This window comes from Acomys minous (assembly GCF_964271855.1).
Source record: "Acomys minous genome assembly, chromosome: 14".
Lineage (NCBI taxonomy): Eukaryota > Metazoa > Chordata > Mammalia > Rodentia > Muridae > Acomys > Acomys minous.
In genome coordinates this window covers 61,195,281-61,207,863 of record NC_140496.1, presented here as the reverse complement: position 1 = coordinate 61,207,863, position 12,583 = coordinate 61,195,281, and the positions used below count along the sequence as shown (strand labels likewise).

The 12,583-nt window shown below is 40.5% G+C and overlaps 2 protein-coding genes across 7 annotated transcripts in view; both read right to left on the bottom strand.

The window, feature by feature from the left end:
- RSBN1 (round spermatid basic protein 1) overlaps window positions 1–7,943 on the bottom strand; it is a 43,703-nt gene extending 35,760 nt beyond the window's left edge. Inside the window, exon 1 of one of the 2 annotated variants that reach the window (XM_084755360.1) lies at window positions 6,954–7,943. In XM_084755360.1, the coding sequence (XP_084611486.1) occupies window positions 6,954–7,656 (703 nt within the window). In that variant the 5' untranslated portion in view covers window positions 7,657–7,943. The remainder of the gene's footprint in view (window positions 1–6,953) is intronic. The other variant, XM_084755359.1, reaches the window with a different exon arrangement.
- Window positions 7,944–9,925: 1,982 nt separating this feature from the next.
- The window catches only part of PTPN22 (protein tyrosine phosphatase non-receptor type 22), a 78,890-nt gene continuing 76,232 nt past the window's right edge, over window positions 9,926–12,583 (bottom strand). For 3 of the 5 annotated variants that reach the window (XM_084755355.1, XM_084755358.1, XM_084755356.1), the window contains 2 exons: window positions 12,211–12,288; window positions 9,926–10,203 (listed from right to left, as the gene is read on the bottom strand). In XM_084755355.1, the coding sequence (XP_084611481.1) occupies window positions 10,139–10,203; window positions 12,211–12,288 (143 nt within the window). In that variant the 3' untranslated portion in view covers window positions 9,926–10,138. Of the gene's footprint in view, window positions 10,204–12,210; window positions 12,289–12,583 lie in introns of those variants that run through there. The other 2 variants (XR_014774097.1, XM_084755357.1) reach the window with 2 other exon arrangements.

The following is a 12,583-nucleotide window of genomic DNA, read 5'->3' as shown; positions in this document are numbered from 1 at the left end:
GATCCCAACAGTGAGGAGGGTCCTGCAGCTAACTGGCTGGCCAGCCAAAGGAGGAGCTCCAAGTCCCAGTGCGAGACTGTCTCAGAAACCAAGAGGAAGGTTCATGACGAGTGAGTCCTGAGATGGACCTCTGGTCTCCACGTGCATACCAACAGGAACATGAACACGTACACACAAATAGTGCAAGCTGAGGCTGGGTATTTATGTACCTTGTCATCCAGAGCCCCAGAAGTAAGAATTGTGGAGTGAAAGCTAGCCTGGGGTATAGCACAACACCCCGCCTCAAAACAAAACAAAACAAAAGTGCCCACCTCAATGCTTCACAGTTAAGACTGAGGTGAGTATCTCATCTCTACTGCTTATCAGTCTCCGGACAAACCCAGATGTTCCCTTAAGCCCTTATTTCCTTACCTTAAAATGTTATTAACACGAGTATTTATATTAAGAGCTATTGCAAGGGTTAAACAAGATAATCTTTCATCACAGGTCTGATACACAAGTCTTTATCTTTTCATAATTATAATAAAAGGGTGAGATAACATTCCTTGAAATACTTCAACAACTCTGGGATATCAGATTAAAACTAGAAATTACTGGCCTTGAGTATGGAATAGTACACCACAGTGAAACATAAAAAGGGAGAAAATCTGAGAAGGAAGGAAGTGATGACTCACTAAATATCTATTAGGACTTTATTCATGATCTCATTTTAATCCAACAATTCAGTCCAGTAGAAATTCTTTTTCAAAGATGGAAGCAGAATCTGAAACCAGATGTAACTTTTATTACGTCACAAAGCGGGCAGCAAACAGTGAAAATTTGGACCCATCTAACTCCAAACTTCAGATTCTTCCAGTACAACACAGTTACTTCTCTTCCTGCCCACCTCTTATATCAGCTTCTCCGATTATCTGAGATTATCCAGTTACAATCAGTGGACTTCAGATGCTAGCCTGTATGAGTTTCCAGTAAAGAAAAGTATTACTGTATTCACAAGCATAGCGCCCTTTACAAATTCATGATCACAAAGACAGCATTATGCTACACAAAAGTTTTCATGCCTTACTGACAAGAATTTTTTCCTCTCTGGGAGATAAGGGAAACAGTTTCTGAAGTTTCAGATAAAGGAAATTAATCTGATATATAATCCCAATAATTCTCCATTCCTACCACAAAAATCAATCAAGTATTTCTATTAATATCTTCCTATATTCTGAGACAGGGTCCTACTACTGCTATCGATCCTCAGCCTGCCAAATAATGTGATCCCAGAAATGTGCCATCACGCCCACTATCTTTTGTGTATCACAGCACATTTCTACATGATAGCAGTTAGGAAGTGGGGGGGGGGGGGTCAACAGTGAAAAACACAACAGCTGACTATGAAGACTCACAGAGAGCAATCCTGTAGTTTCATGGCACTGGAGTTGAGAGCTAGGCAGTCATCTTCTTTTCTTAATATAGTAAGATCACAGTTTCTAAGCAAGAACAACTTTTTAAAAAAAAAACTATTACTTTTGATGAAATATCTTTGGTCTGTGCTTTTAGGAACAATAACAAAAAAGAAAAAAATTAAGATCAAAGGAAACAAATAACTATTTAGGTAGACTGAAGCATATTGCTTAGAAGATACAGCAAATAGTTTACTATTTCTTTATAAACATCAATCCCAATGTGCATAGCAGAAAGAGAAAACTAGATCCTGAGGTTGTTCTTATAAGTCGGTTCTATCATTAGAAAATGTCAAGCCTGTTACCTCTAAAAATCATTTCACTTGCTATTTTGGAGCAAGTATTTAAATACCAAGATTTTCTTTTAACTATTTGTGAGCAATGCCAGGTGTCTGAAGTGGTAGTAATTCAAATTATCCTATGTATAAATTTGGGTTGAGTACTGTTGGACTGATGTGCAGTAACATGTCTCTCAGTCGTGTTCCATGTTTCAAGTCAGATACTGCCAACTTTCTCAGTAAAGAATGCAGGAGGACGTGGTGGCGCACGCCTTTAATCCCAGCACTTGGGAGACGAGGCAGGTGGATCTTTGTGAGTTTGAGGCCAGCCTGGTCTACAAAGCAAGTCCAGGATAGCCAAGATAGCACAAACAGAAACCCTGTCTCAAAAAACTAAAAAAAAAAAAAAAAAAAAAAAAAAAAAACTGCTGCAGGCTTTGTAGAGCATATGGTCTCTGCCTCAACTACTCCTACTCTGCTACTATAATGCAAAAACCAATATAGACAGTATATATAAATGAACAGTTGTGTTCCAATAAAACTTTATCTGTGGATATAGAATTTACATCCCACACAGTTTTCATATGTTATGAGGGTTTTTCCACAATCTGAAACATGAAAACCAATCTTACCAACTTCTAAAATAAAAGGCAGAAGAACTGATTTTTGTTTTTGTTTCAAGCAACAACTGAAGGTTCCAAGCTGGCTTCAAGCGCACAAGTAGAAAGGATGCCCCTAAGCCTCTGACCCTCCTATGTTCCAGGTGCTGAGATTACAGCCAGTGCTACCACACCCAGTTCTGGGCCATGCTCTCTACCAACACAGCTGGCTGGGACGGTGCTGTGTAACTGCTGGCTTGAAATTTCCAGCCTTCCTGCCTCCCCACCAGCTGGGCTGATTAGCTTTGTCAAGTTGACATAAACTGGAGCCATCTGATAAAAAGGAACTTCAGCTGAGGTCTGAGGGAAATCTTTTTTGATTAGTGATTGATGTGGGAGGTCCTCACAATGCCAGACCTGGGCAGGTGATCTTGGATGGCAAAAGAAACAAACGGAACAACCATGGGAAGCAAGCTAGCAGTGTCCCTTCACGGTTTGGCTTCAGTTCCTGCCTTCAGGTTCCTGCCTTGAATTCCTGTTCTTGACTTCCTTTCAAGATGGTCTGTGACCTGTAAAATCAACTCTTTTCTTCCTATGTTGCTTTTGGTCATAGTGTTTATCACAGCAATAGAAAGCAAACTAGTATTTTATAAAGGTGCAAAAGCAATCCAATGGAAGAATAAACCTTCAATTAAAGGTATTACAGTGATTTTATCTAAAGAACACCTCCCATTCAAAAAAAGAACAACGTAATCTCACATCCCTATAAAATTAAATGGACCAGAGATTTAAACACACAAAAAATAAAAATAATATAAAATTATAAAGCTTGTAAGGGGAGAATGACAACCAAAAATGATTCAAAAGAGTCAATAAAACATTGTTGACTTTGTTGTGTAAAACATCTTGTCAAACTGAGGGAAAGGCAAAGGATTTGTCCTTGTAATATACAAATAATTCTCAATAAATAATTCTTAAAATAGTTTCTAAAAACAATCTGACTAAAAAATTGGCACCAAAAAAAGACAGAGAGAGAGAGAGAGAGAGAGAGAGAGAGAGAGAAACAAATCTTACTGATGAGGCTCTATAAGTGACAAGAAAAGTTGGTTAGTATTACTAGCCATGAGGCCATAATCAAATCACTTCACAGCTATTGAAACTGCTAAAAGTAAAAATAGTTACAATTCCAGATACTGACAAAAATGTCAAAAGAAAAAAAATAAAATGTGTGTGTGTGTGTGTGTTGGGATTGTAAAGGCTACATTTAAGAAAACAATATGGCAACATGGTAAAAGTAAATAAACAACCCTAAATATATACTTACCACATGACCGAATTACATTCCTCAAAGAAATGAAAATTTGCTTCCAAACAAAATTCTGCGCAGGAAGCTTTATTTCTAATAGCCCCAACTAGACACCAAAATGTCCTTAAGTCCAAGAATCACCCTTACTGATAACACTGTCCAGTAATGAAATGATGAGAGCCACCAACACATAACACATGGTGACCTCAGAGACACCATGCTGAGTTTAATAAGCTAGCTTCAAAAGGCCCATATATATAATATTCTCAAATAGCAAAATTACAGAGAACAGACAAATGGTTGTTACTGGTTAGAAACACAAGAGAGAGCAGGAGACCACACCTGATACTACGAAGGGAAAGCCCATCAGAGATGTTTCTGGAGAGTTCTGTGCCTTGTTTACAGTGGTGGTTACACTACTCTCCATGTGATAAAAGGGCACAGGCACGCGCATACACACACACACGTCAATTTCCTGGTGTTGGTATTATACAATAGTTATATAAGATATAACCACTGAAATAAACTGGAAAAAGAAAAGGACTTCTCTGTGGCATTTTTCTGTGAATCTATCACTATTTCAAAGTAAATGAAGAGTTAATAAAAATCTCAGCATAAGCAAAAGGATGAGTTTCCTCTGTAAACAACAATCTCCTTCTTTACTAGAGGTGTTTACAGGATCAAGCTCAGTAAAAATAAGGCCAGTTTTAACTGCCTCCAATGAGCCAAAACTATTTTAAATGATTTCCATACAGTGTCCCCGCTTAATCCTTACAACCACCGTATGAATGAAACACCACAACCTTATTTTACAAATAGGAAAACTGGGGTTAAAAAGAGACTAATTTGATATTGATTACACAGTAAGTACTAGAACCAAAATGCACTTCCAGAGGCATGCCTCCTGAAGCTGAGGGTAACTAAAACATACTGAGAGAGTCTTTACAAGTGTTGGTCCAACTATGCATAAGGCTTGAAGTAAGAACTTTAACCTGGTGTGGGTTTTTTTACACAAAGATTCAGTGCCTTCCTGATATCCAGACCACTACAGTACAGGTTTCCTCAAATACACCTGAACAGGGGCTCTATTTCCCCCAGAGTATGAATATATACACACATGTGTGATATATATTTATGTATATGTGTATGTATGTGTATATATGTATGTATATATTTGTATATGTATATATGTAGGTATGTATGTATATACAATTTGGGTATGCAATCAAATTATCTCCAAACCAGAAGTGAAAAGTATTCAAATGGCTGGTTTCAACCCACTTCTCTTCTTTGTAAATTGGTAAAAAGCTGTACTGTCCAATGTAGTAGCCATGAGCTATATGTAATATGTTATAAATTAGAACAAAATAAAATTTTAGTTTCTGAGTCAGACAGCCACATTGCAAATCTGTTAAGTGCCACATATGGCTACCATATTCAACAACACAGATCTAGAACATTTACATCATGTAATTCATGGAAATTCTATTCATCAGTTGTACAGGCTTGTTTTTGTTTGATTTTCAAAAACATGGGGCCTGTACAGTCTTCAGAGAAGCACACTGTGAATTACTACATGTGTCAGCACCACCCTTCCCATAAGGGGACTGAGCGATCTCGGATAATTCTAGTCAGCTTACTGACTATCACTAGAAATAAGAATGTGAAGGCAGAGGGGAAAGGCAAGCAAAGGAGTGAAAAGGAAGCAAGGGAGAGCCAAGTCAGGAGACCAGAGATGAAGCTTCAACTAACATTTGCGAGTGTGGGTTCTGTGCCTATTATTATTATTATTATTATTATTATTATTATTATTATTATTATTATTAGTCTTTGGTAATGAGACTTAATGCAGATAAAGTCTCTTCATTATTTTTGGACCCTAGTATTCTCTCCTACAAATGTAAAGGAAATGATTATTCAAAATTCCCTGTACCTGTATATGGACACACAGCCGGCAGAGTAGGGAATAAATGTAAAAATATAAGCTACTTCAATATGCAAGATTGCAAACTCCACGCCAGTCAGCTTGCCACAATTCTACTCCTGAGAATGGTATCTGTATACCACAAAGAAAAAAAGACGCAGTTGTGTCCAATGAAAACCTTATCATTTGCACCTAAACACACACACACACACACACACACACACACGCACGCACGCACGCACGCGCACACACACACACACGCACACGCACACACGCGCGCACACACACACACACGCACACTATGCGTGGTTTAGTGGTTAACACTAAAACCAAATATATGGGAAGAATGCAAGACACTCAAAACTTTAGATTCAAAGACTGGTTCGCTATCATGTAATAACTGAAGTGGCCTAGTAGTCAAACACCTATTCGTGTGTTAATATGTTACTGAGATTATGACTATTACAAATTATCAGTATCATATACAAGGTATAAATGCGGCATAGCCAAAGAATACAAATAAATGCTACAAGTATCTGGCACTAGAAGACACCCGTTTTGGCCACCCTCATTTCTCTCAAAACCACACTTAATTAGTCCTCTGTTTTCTGTGTGAAATGCCTTGATGGGCCGATGGAATTGCCGACGTTCTCCAACAGTGCTCTGGCATTATAAAATGGAACTAGAGAATCTGAAGCCACATCCTATTGCATGCTTTCTTCTCCTCAGAGATACAGTTGGTCGACTTCCTCGGATTCAAAGGGTGACAAACCCTTCCTCGAACCAATCCTATACCATACTAAGAATTAAAAGTGCTAATATAAAAAAGTTAACGATTTTTTACTTCGACTAGATGAAAAAGATGCACCATAAATGGTGTGTGTGTGTGTGTGTGTGTGTGTGTGTGTGTGTTTCAACTTCGCTGAAGCTAAGGCAAGCATTGAGTTGTGTAACCTCTGAGAATTCAAACTCAGAGCCCAGAGTCAAACGTGAATATTTTGGTGCCGGGGGGTGGGGGGGATGAGAAAAACTAAACAGACTTCCAAGAAACAGAACAAGAAGGGGCTTTCAGTGACAAGCCTTTAACTTCAGAAAGGCACGTTTTGGTACCGCACCTACTAATCCGATGCCAAGCACCGCGCGGCGCGGAAACCCTGGCGAATTTGAAAATTAACGTTGCAAAGGCTCCGGGGACTGCAAACGGGGATGGAAACTGACAGCTCGGCCTCCGAGAGAAGCCTCAAGTAGGTCAAACTGTGGCAAGCCGTCTGCGACCCCGGAGTCCACTTCAGCGGGCTCGGGGGAGTAGGAGCGGCGCCTTTCGGTCCTCCAAGGGGCGGGATGTGGGCAACGGAGACCTCGAGCCCGAGCCCCCGGCGGCCCGCCCGGTCTCACCTCTCTTGGGGGCCTTGATCGGAGGCACCCCTCCGCTCCTCTCGCCGTTTTCCTGCTTGTCCTTGTGCTTCAGATCGCCCGGGACGCAGGTGCCGGGGTCACCATCGGAGCCGCGGTGGTGATGGTGCTTGTGCCGCTCCTTGTGGCCCTTATGCTTGGGCCCGGCCGCGCTCACCGTCAGGGGCGAGAAGGTGAAGAGGGCCGAGGTGCCCGGGGCCGGGAGCGGGGCAGCGACAGCGGGCCCGGCGGGCGCCAGCGACGGCGGCGGCGGAGGCGGCAGGAGCAGAGGCTCCACAGGGCCCGGGACGGTTGGGGCCGCATTCGTTGGAGGCAGCGGCCCGGGATGTTGGCGGCTCCGACGCCGCCGATGAGGGGGAGCGAGAGGAGGGTCCTGGATCGGCCGCCCCCGCTTCTCCTGAGAACCCCCGCTGCTCGCCCGGCGCTGCCGCTTCACTCCCCGCTGCGAGACCCCAACATGGGGCTTCTCCTTCCCTTCTTTGTCCGGCTCCTCCTGCGCCGCCACCGCCCGTACTACGCGAACCGCTCCGACCTGCGCAGCCATTTCACCCACAAACACACATTTAAATGGCCCGACCGCCCCCCCGTCCGCGGTTCGCGCAAGCGCCACCCGCGCACAGCCCGCTGGGCATTGGAGTCTCTCCCCCGCCCTCCACTGATCCATGGCTCTCGTAGCTCTGAACATGCCGGAAACGGCAGTTCCGACACCTCTCCTGCCGACCTCGCCAGCCGAGCTTCTCTATTGTAAAGCGCCCCGGACGCCGCAAGGCCTTGCGGGAGTTGTAGTTCCACCCACCCGCCGCGTCCCGGCTCTCTGAGTGGAGGAGCCGAGGAGGAGCGTGCGCCCGGGCACGCTTCGGGGTGCGACGCAACTGCCGCCGGCCCGCGAGTTGCCGCCAACCGCCCTAACGGCCCAAACAATGTTAATAGCTTTCAGAGTCCGGCGGTGTGTCCGGGCGCTCCCCTTCCAGTGTTCCTTCCTCCTCTTAGCCCGGAGGTGGTCTCCATGGTGACTTTTCAGTTTCTATTTCTCTCACAGCCTTACCTTTGTGAGGTAAAAGAATCTCCAGCTTTTACCCTTGACAAACGACGAGAAAAAGAATTTCAGTAATATGTAAAATGACGGTTTCGCTGCGAAATATATATAGTAGGGCCACTATTGAGAGGAAGAACTAAAATAACAAAAAACATTTTCAATGGCATTGCTGTGGTAACAGCTACAGGCTCAAGGCAGGTGCAAAGATTGCCTTAGGAGTCCCATAGTCACATTTCCTTCTATCCTTGGAAAGCCCAGCATTCATGTTTGAACATATACCTATAGTTAACAAAAAAAAAATTCTCGATAGATATTGTTTCAATTTTTGGTTTTCTTAATAAATATAAATTTGCAAATGGGAAAAACATTGTCAACATAACAACATTGTTTAAAAATCGTCACTGTTTGCTAAGAGATGGTGTTTACTCAGAAATCATTACTTTAGCTTTTACCTAGAATTGTTTTAATGCATTTAAATCCTTATGAAAGGTATTTGGAAATAATTGGAAATGATGTATCAGGCATATAAAAAGCACTGTGGTTTAACACCAATGGTTCCCAGAAAAGTAATGTAGGCTGAGTGAACTTCTGTAATAAAAGTTATCCTTTAAATAGAGTTCTTGAACACCTACTGGGTATACATTGTACTACAATAAGCAAGTAACAATACCAGCCAACTTGCCCTAGCACTGAGTTTCCTAATGAAAAGTATGAAAGCACAAATAATAGCACTGTGGCTAGGTTGTATTTTCTTAAGTAAAATATTAAACTGATAGGGATATTGAAGCAAATCCTTTAAAACAATAAGGATCCATTAACTTATTTACTGTGTAAAACTAGATTTGAAACATAATTTACTTAGGAAAATCCATAGTCATTCAAAAATATATTTTCAAATTATCAGTGCTGTTAACTGGTGAACCTGAATTGTACACATTTACATAGGGCCTTTTCATCGAAGGAAAATACTATCAAGAAAGATTTAAAAATAATTGTAAAGTGCTAATAAAAAGTAACTGCTACTGATTATTTTTCTAGAATCGATAAATGAATAACTGACTAAAACTTATGCAGAATATAGTTGAGCGTCTTGTTATATCAGTACAAAATTGGTTTCTGTATGTGCACATGATTCTCTTCAACATTTCTTTTCACAGCATTTGGGAAGATAGAGGAGGTACACTCCATTTAGACAAAAATAACGTCCCAGGAATAGTCACTGTCACAAGCAGTAATTTGGTATTGCAAACGCAAAGTCAGGGTTGCTTTGTTTTGTTTTGTTTTAAATAAAACCTTTGAACTGTCATGATGGCGCACACCTGTAACATCAGCTTCCCGCAGCTTGAAGGAGGAGGGTCATCGGTTTGAGGCCAGCCTGTGGCTGCATAGCAAGACCTATCTATTTTTTTTAAAGTTATTTTTAATATTAAGGCCATGTATGAATTTAGTCTAAGGGCTAGAGACATGGCTCAGATGGCTAAAAGAATTTAATTCCTTTTGCAGAGGACGAAGGTTCAGGCCCAGAACCCACATAGCAGCAACTCACGACAACCTGTAATCCATCCACCTCCCTCTTCTGGCCATGATGGGCACTACACATAGGTGTCACGGCCAGGCAGGCAAAAACACTTGGACATTTAAATATATTTTACAGAAAAATTAAAAAAATAAAAATTAATAAAAATTTAAAAATTTAAAAAATAAAATTTAGCTAAGATCAAAAAATTCTTACAAACCTATTAAAATTAATGTTTATGCTGGGCTTGGGTGCCTTTAATCCTAGCCCCCCCCCAGAGGCTATGGCAGGGGGATCACTTCACAGATTAAAGACTAACAGAAAGACATCACCTCAAAACAACAACGTACATTTACATAGAAAGAAAAATATAATAACTTCCAAAAATGAAAAATAAATCAATTTTTAAAAATTCTCTAGTGACAAACTTTATTGGCAGCTCCCAATTAAAGAATATGAGAATACAAGGTTGCTGGAAGTTTTTCACATATTGCTTTCCTTTTAAAAGCTATTGACAGAATATATCTTCATTACTGATATTATTATTATAGCAGTATTCTAGTAGTTTTATTTTCAGGCACAATTTCAAGCAATAGTCTTAAATACAGAGGTGTATTAAATATTCCAAGTTGATGGTGGATTCCTTGGTCCTTTGGGTTTTGAAAAACGATTTCCGAAACCTGGGGACAAAAGTAAAACTGAATGAAAACAGGTACTTTTGTTTTGTTTTGTTTTGTTTTGTTTTTCGAGACAGGGTTTTTTTGTATAACAGTCCTGCCTATCCTGAACTAACTTTTGTAGACCAGGCTGGCCTCAAACTCACAGCAATTCACCTGCCTCTGCCTCCCAAGTGCTGGGATTAAAGGTGTGTGCCACTACAGTCAGCAAAAACATGTACTGTTACATAGAAATAAATACAGCATTTAAAAAGTTAAGTACCCTCTTTAGTAATAGACTATAGAGGCATTATAGTAATTAAAGTTTAAATGAAAATAAAATATTGGTTTTGCTGTATGTGGGAGCAAACTAATGGCTTTGCATATGATAGGCAAGTATTCAGCCACTGGGCCACACCTCTAACCCAAATACTAATATTTAAACTTAGAGCACTTACAGATTAACTAATGGTGATAATCATATGAAGAACCCTGATTACAGTAGCCTTTAATAACTGAGTACATAATACCATTTATCTGTTTTTACTCACCCACGACAGATCACAAATTTCTCTTTTATAAAATTAAGCACTATTATGTATATGATATTATTAAATCTAGTTCTATATACAGCCACAGAAATTCCTGAGCTTACTAAAACATGTTTTCATAATTTAGGAAATAAAAAATAATCCTGAAATTGCTGTTAACTGAGTTATAATTACTTTTCTTCCTGAAATGCACCTCCCTTGCCTCCACAAAGAAGAAAATCTTTCATATAAAATAATGGCTATTATTGGGTGATTTCAAAAAGAATTTCAGGGTGGTGACATTTATTCTTTGTCATCAGCAACATATGTCTTTTTCTTTGATTGTAGTAGATTTTCAAAGCATCTTACACTTAGCAACATTGGTGCCTTAAATTTAAAAGTGAAGAGTTTGGAAGAGGAAGAACAGAAAATGAAAAACTCAAAGATATTTCTAATGCTTTAATTGTATCACTCTCCCTAGTAACTGCTTATGTATATGACTAAATTTAAATCTAAAATAAAAAATATAGTAGGCCAGGTAGGGTGGAAACCACGTGTAAGCCAAGCACACAGGAAGTAAAGCTAGGAGGACCACAGCGTGTGTTCAAGGCCAGCCTGGCATACACAGCAAGACTCTCTCTCTCTCTCTCTCTCTCTCTCTCTCTCTCTCTCTCTCTCTCTCTCTCTCTCTCTCTCACACACACACACACACACACACACACACACACACACACACACACACACAACCTACCTATATGCCAGAGCTGCAAGAAACTTCTGTAACCAAGGCAAAATTGTGTATTTTTTCATAGTTTATACCATGTTCCATATGAATGTTTTAAGCTAATTTCAGTCCAATCTTAATTTTGTTTGTTTTCCAAGGCAGGATTTCTCTGTGTCGCCCTGGCTGTCCTGGAACTCACTCTGTAAATCAGGCTGGCCCCCAACTCTGAGATCTTCCTGCCCCTGCCTCCCTGAGTGCTGGGATTAAAGGTGCACCTACCACTGTCCAGCCAAGTCTTAAGTTTTAAATTGTAACAATTGAATCATTGAGTTACGGAAATGCAAACCAAACCTTATAGCCGAAGAAACCGAATATTTCTAGTAAATATTTTCTCAAAATGAGATAAGGGCTTTAATGGTATACACTGATGCTCATTTTCTGCTTCTTCCTCTGAAATAAAATTATATTTGGGCAATTGTACGTCTTGCTAGCATTGCTACATTTTCTGATCTCTTCTACGATTTTACGAATTAATTTCTTTTATGCGTATTTGTGTTTTGCCTCCATGCATGTCGGTACAACATGTGCTTGCAGTGCCTGCAAAGGTCAATAGAGGGTACCAGCTCCTCTGGAACTGGAGTTGTGCACCACTGTTTGAGTGCTTAGAATTGAGCCTGGGTCCTCTGGCTGAATATCCAGTGCTCTTAATCACGGAACCATCTATCCAGCCCCAGTTTATATACATTTTTTAACTCTGCTATACAGTAATACACATACCAAAATTCAGAAAGGAGCTGGTGTTTTTTGACTGAACACATTCTGTAGGCTTGCTTGGTGGGGAAGAACTGCAAACACCTGTAATCAGAGGGAAAATATGTAGGGGAAAGAATGTCAACAGATTTAGATTATCAATTTATTTGCTTGCATGGTTATTGAAATTAAACATTTAAAAGCCGGCCCAGCACTCAGAGAGGCAGAGACAGGCAGATCGCTGTGAGTTCGAGGCCAGCATGATCTACAAAGCAAGTCCAGGACAGCCAAGGCTACACAGAGAAACCCTGTCTTAAAAAGAAAGAAAAAAAAAACAAAAGAGCAGGAGGAGAAGAGAAGAAGAAGAAGAAGAAGAAGAAGAAGAAGAAGAAGAAGAAGA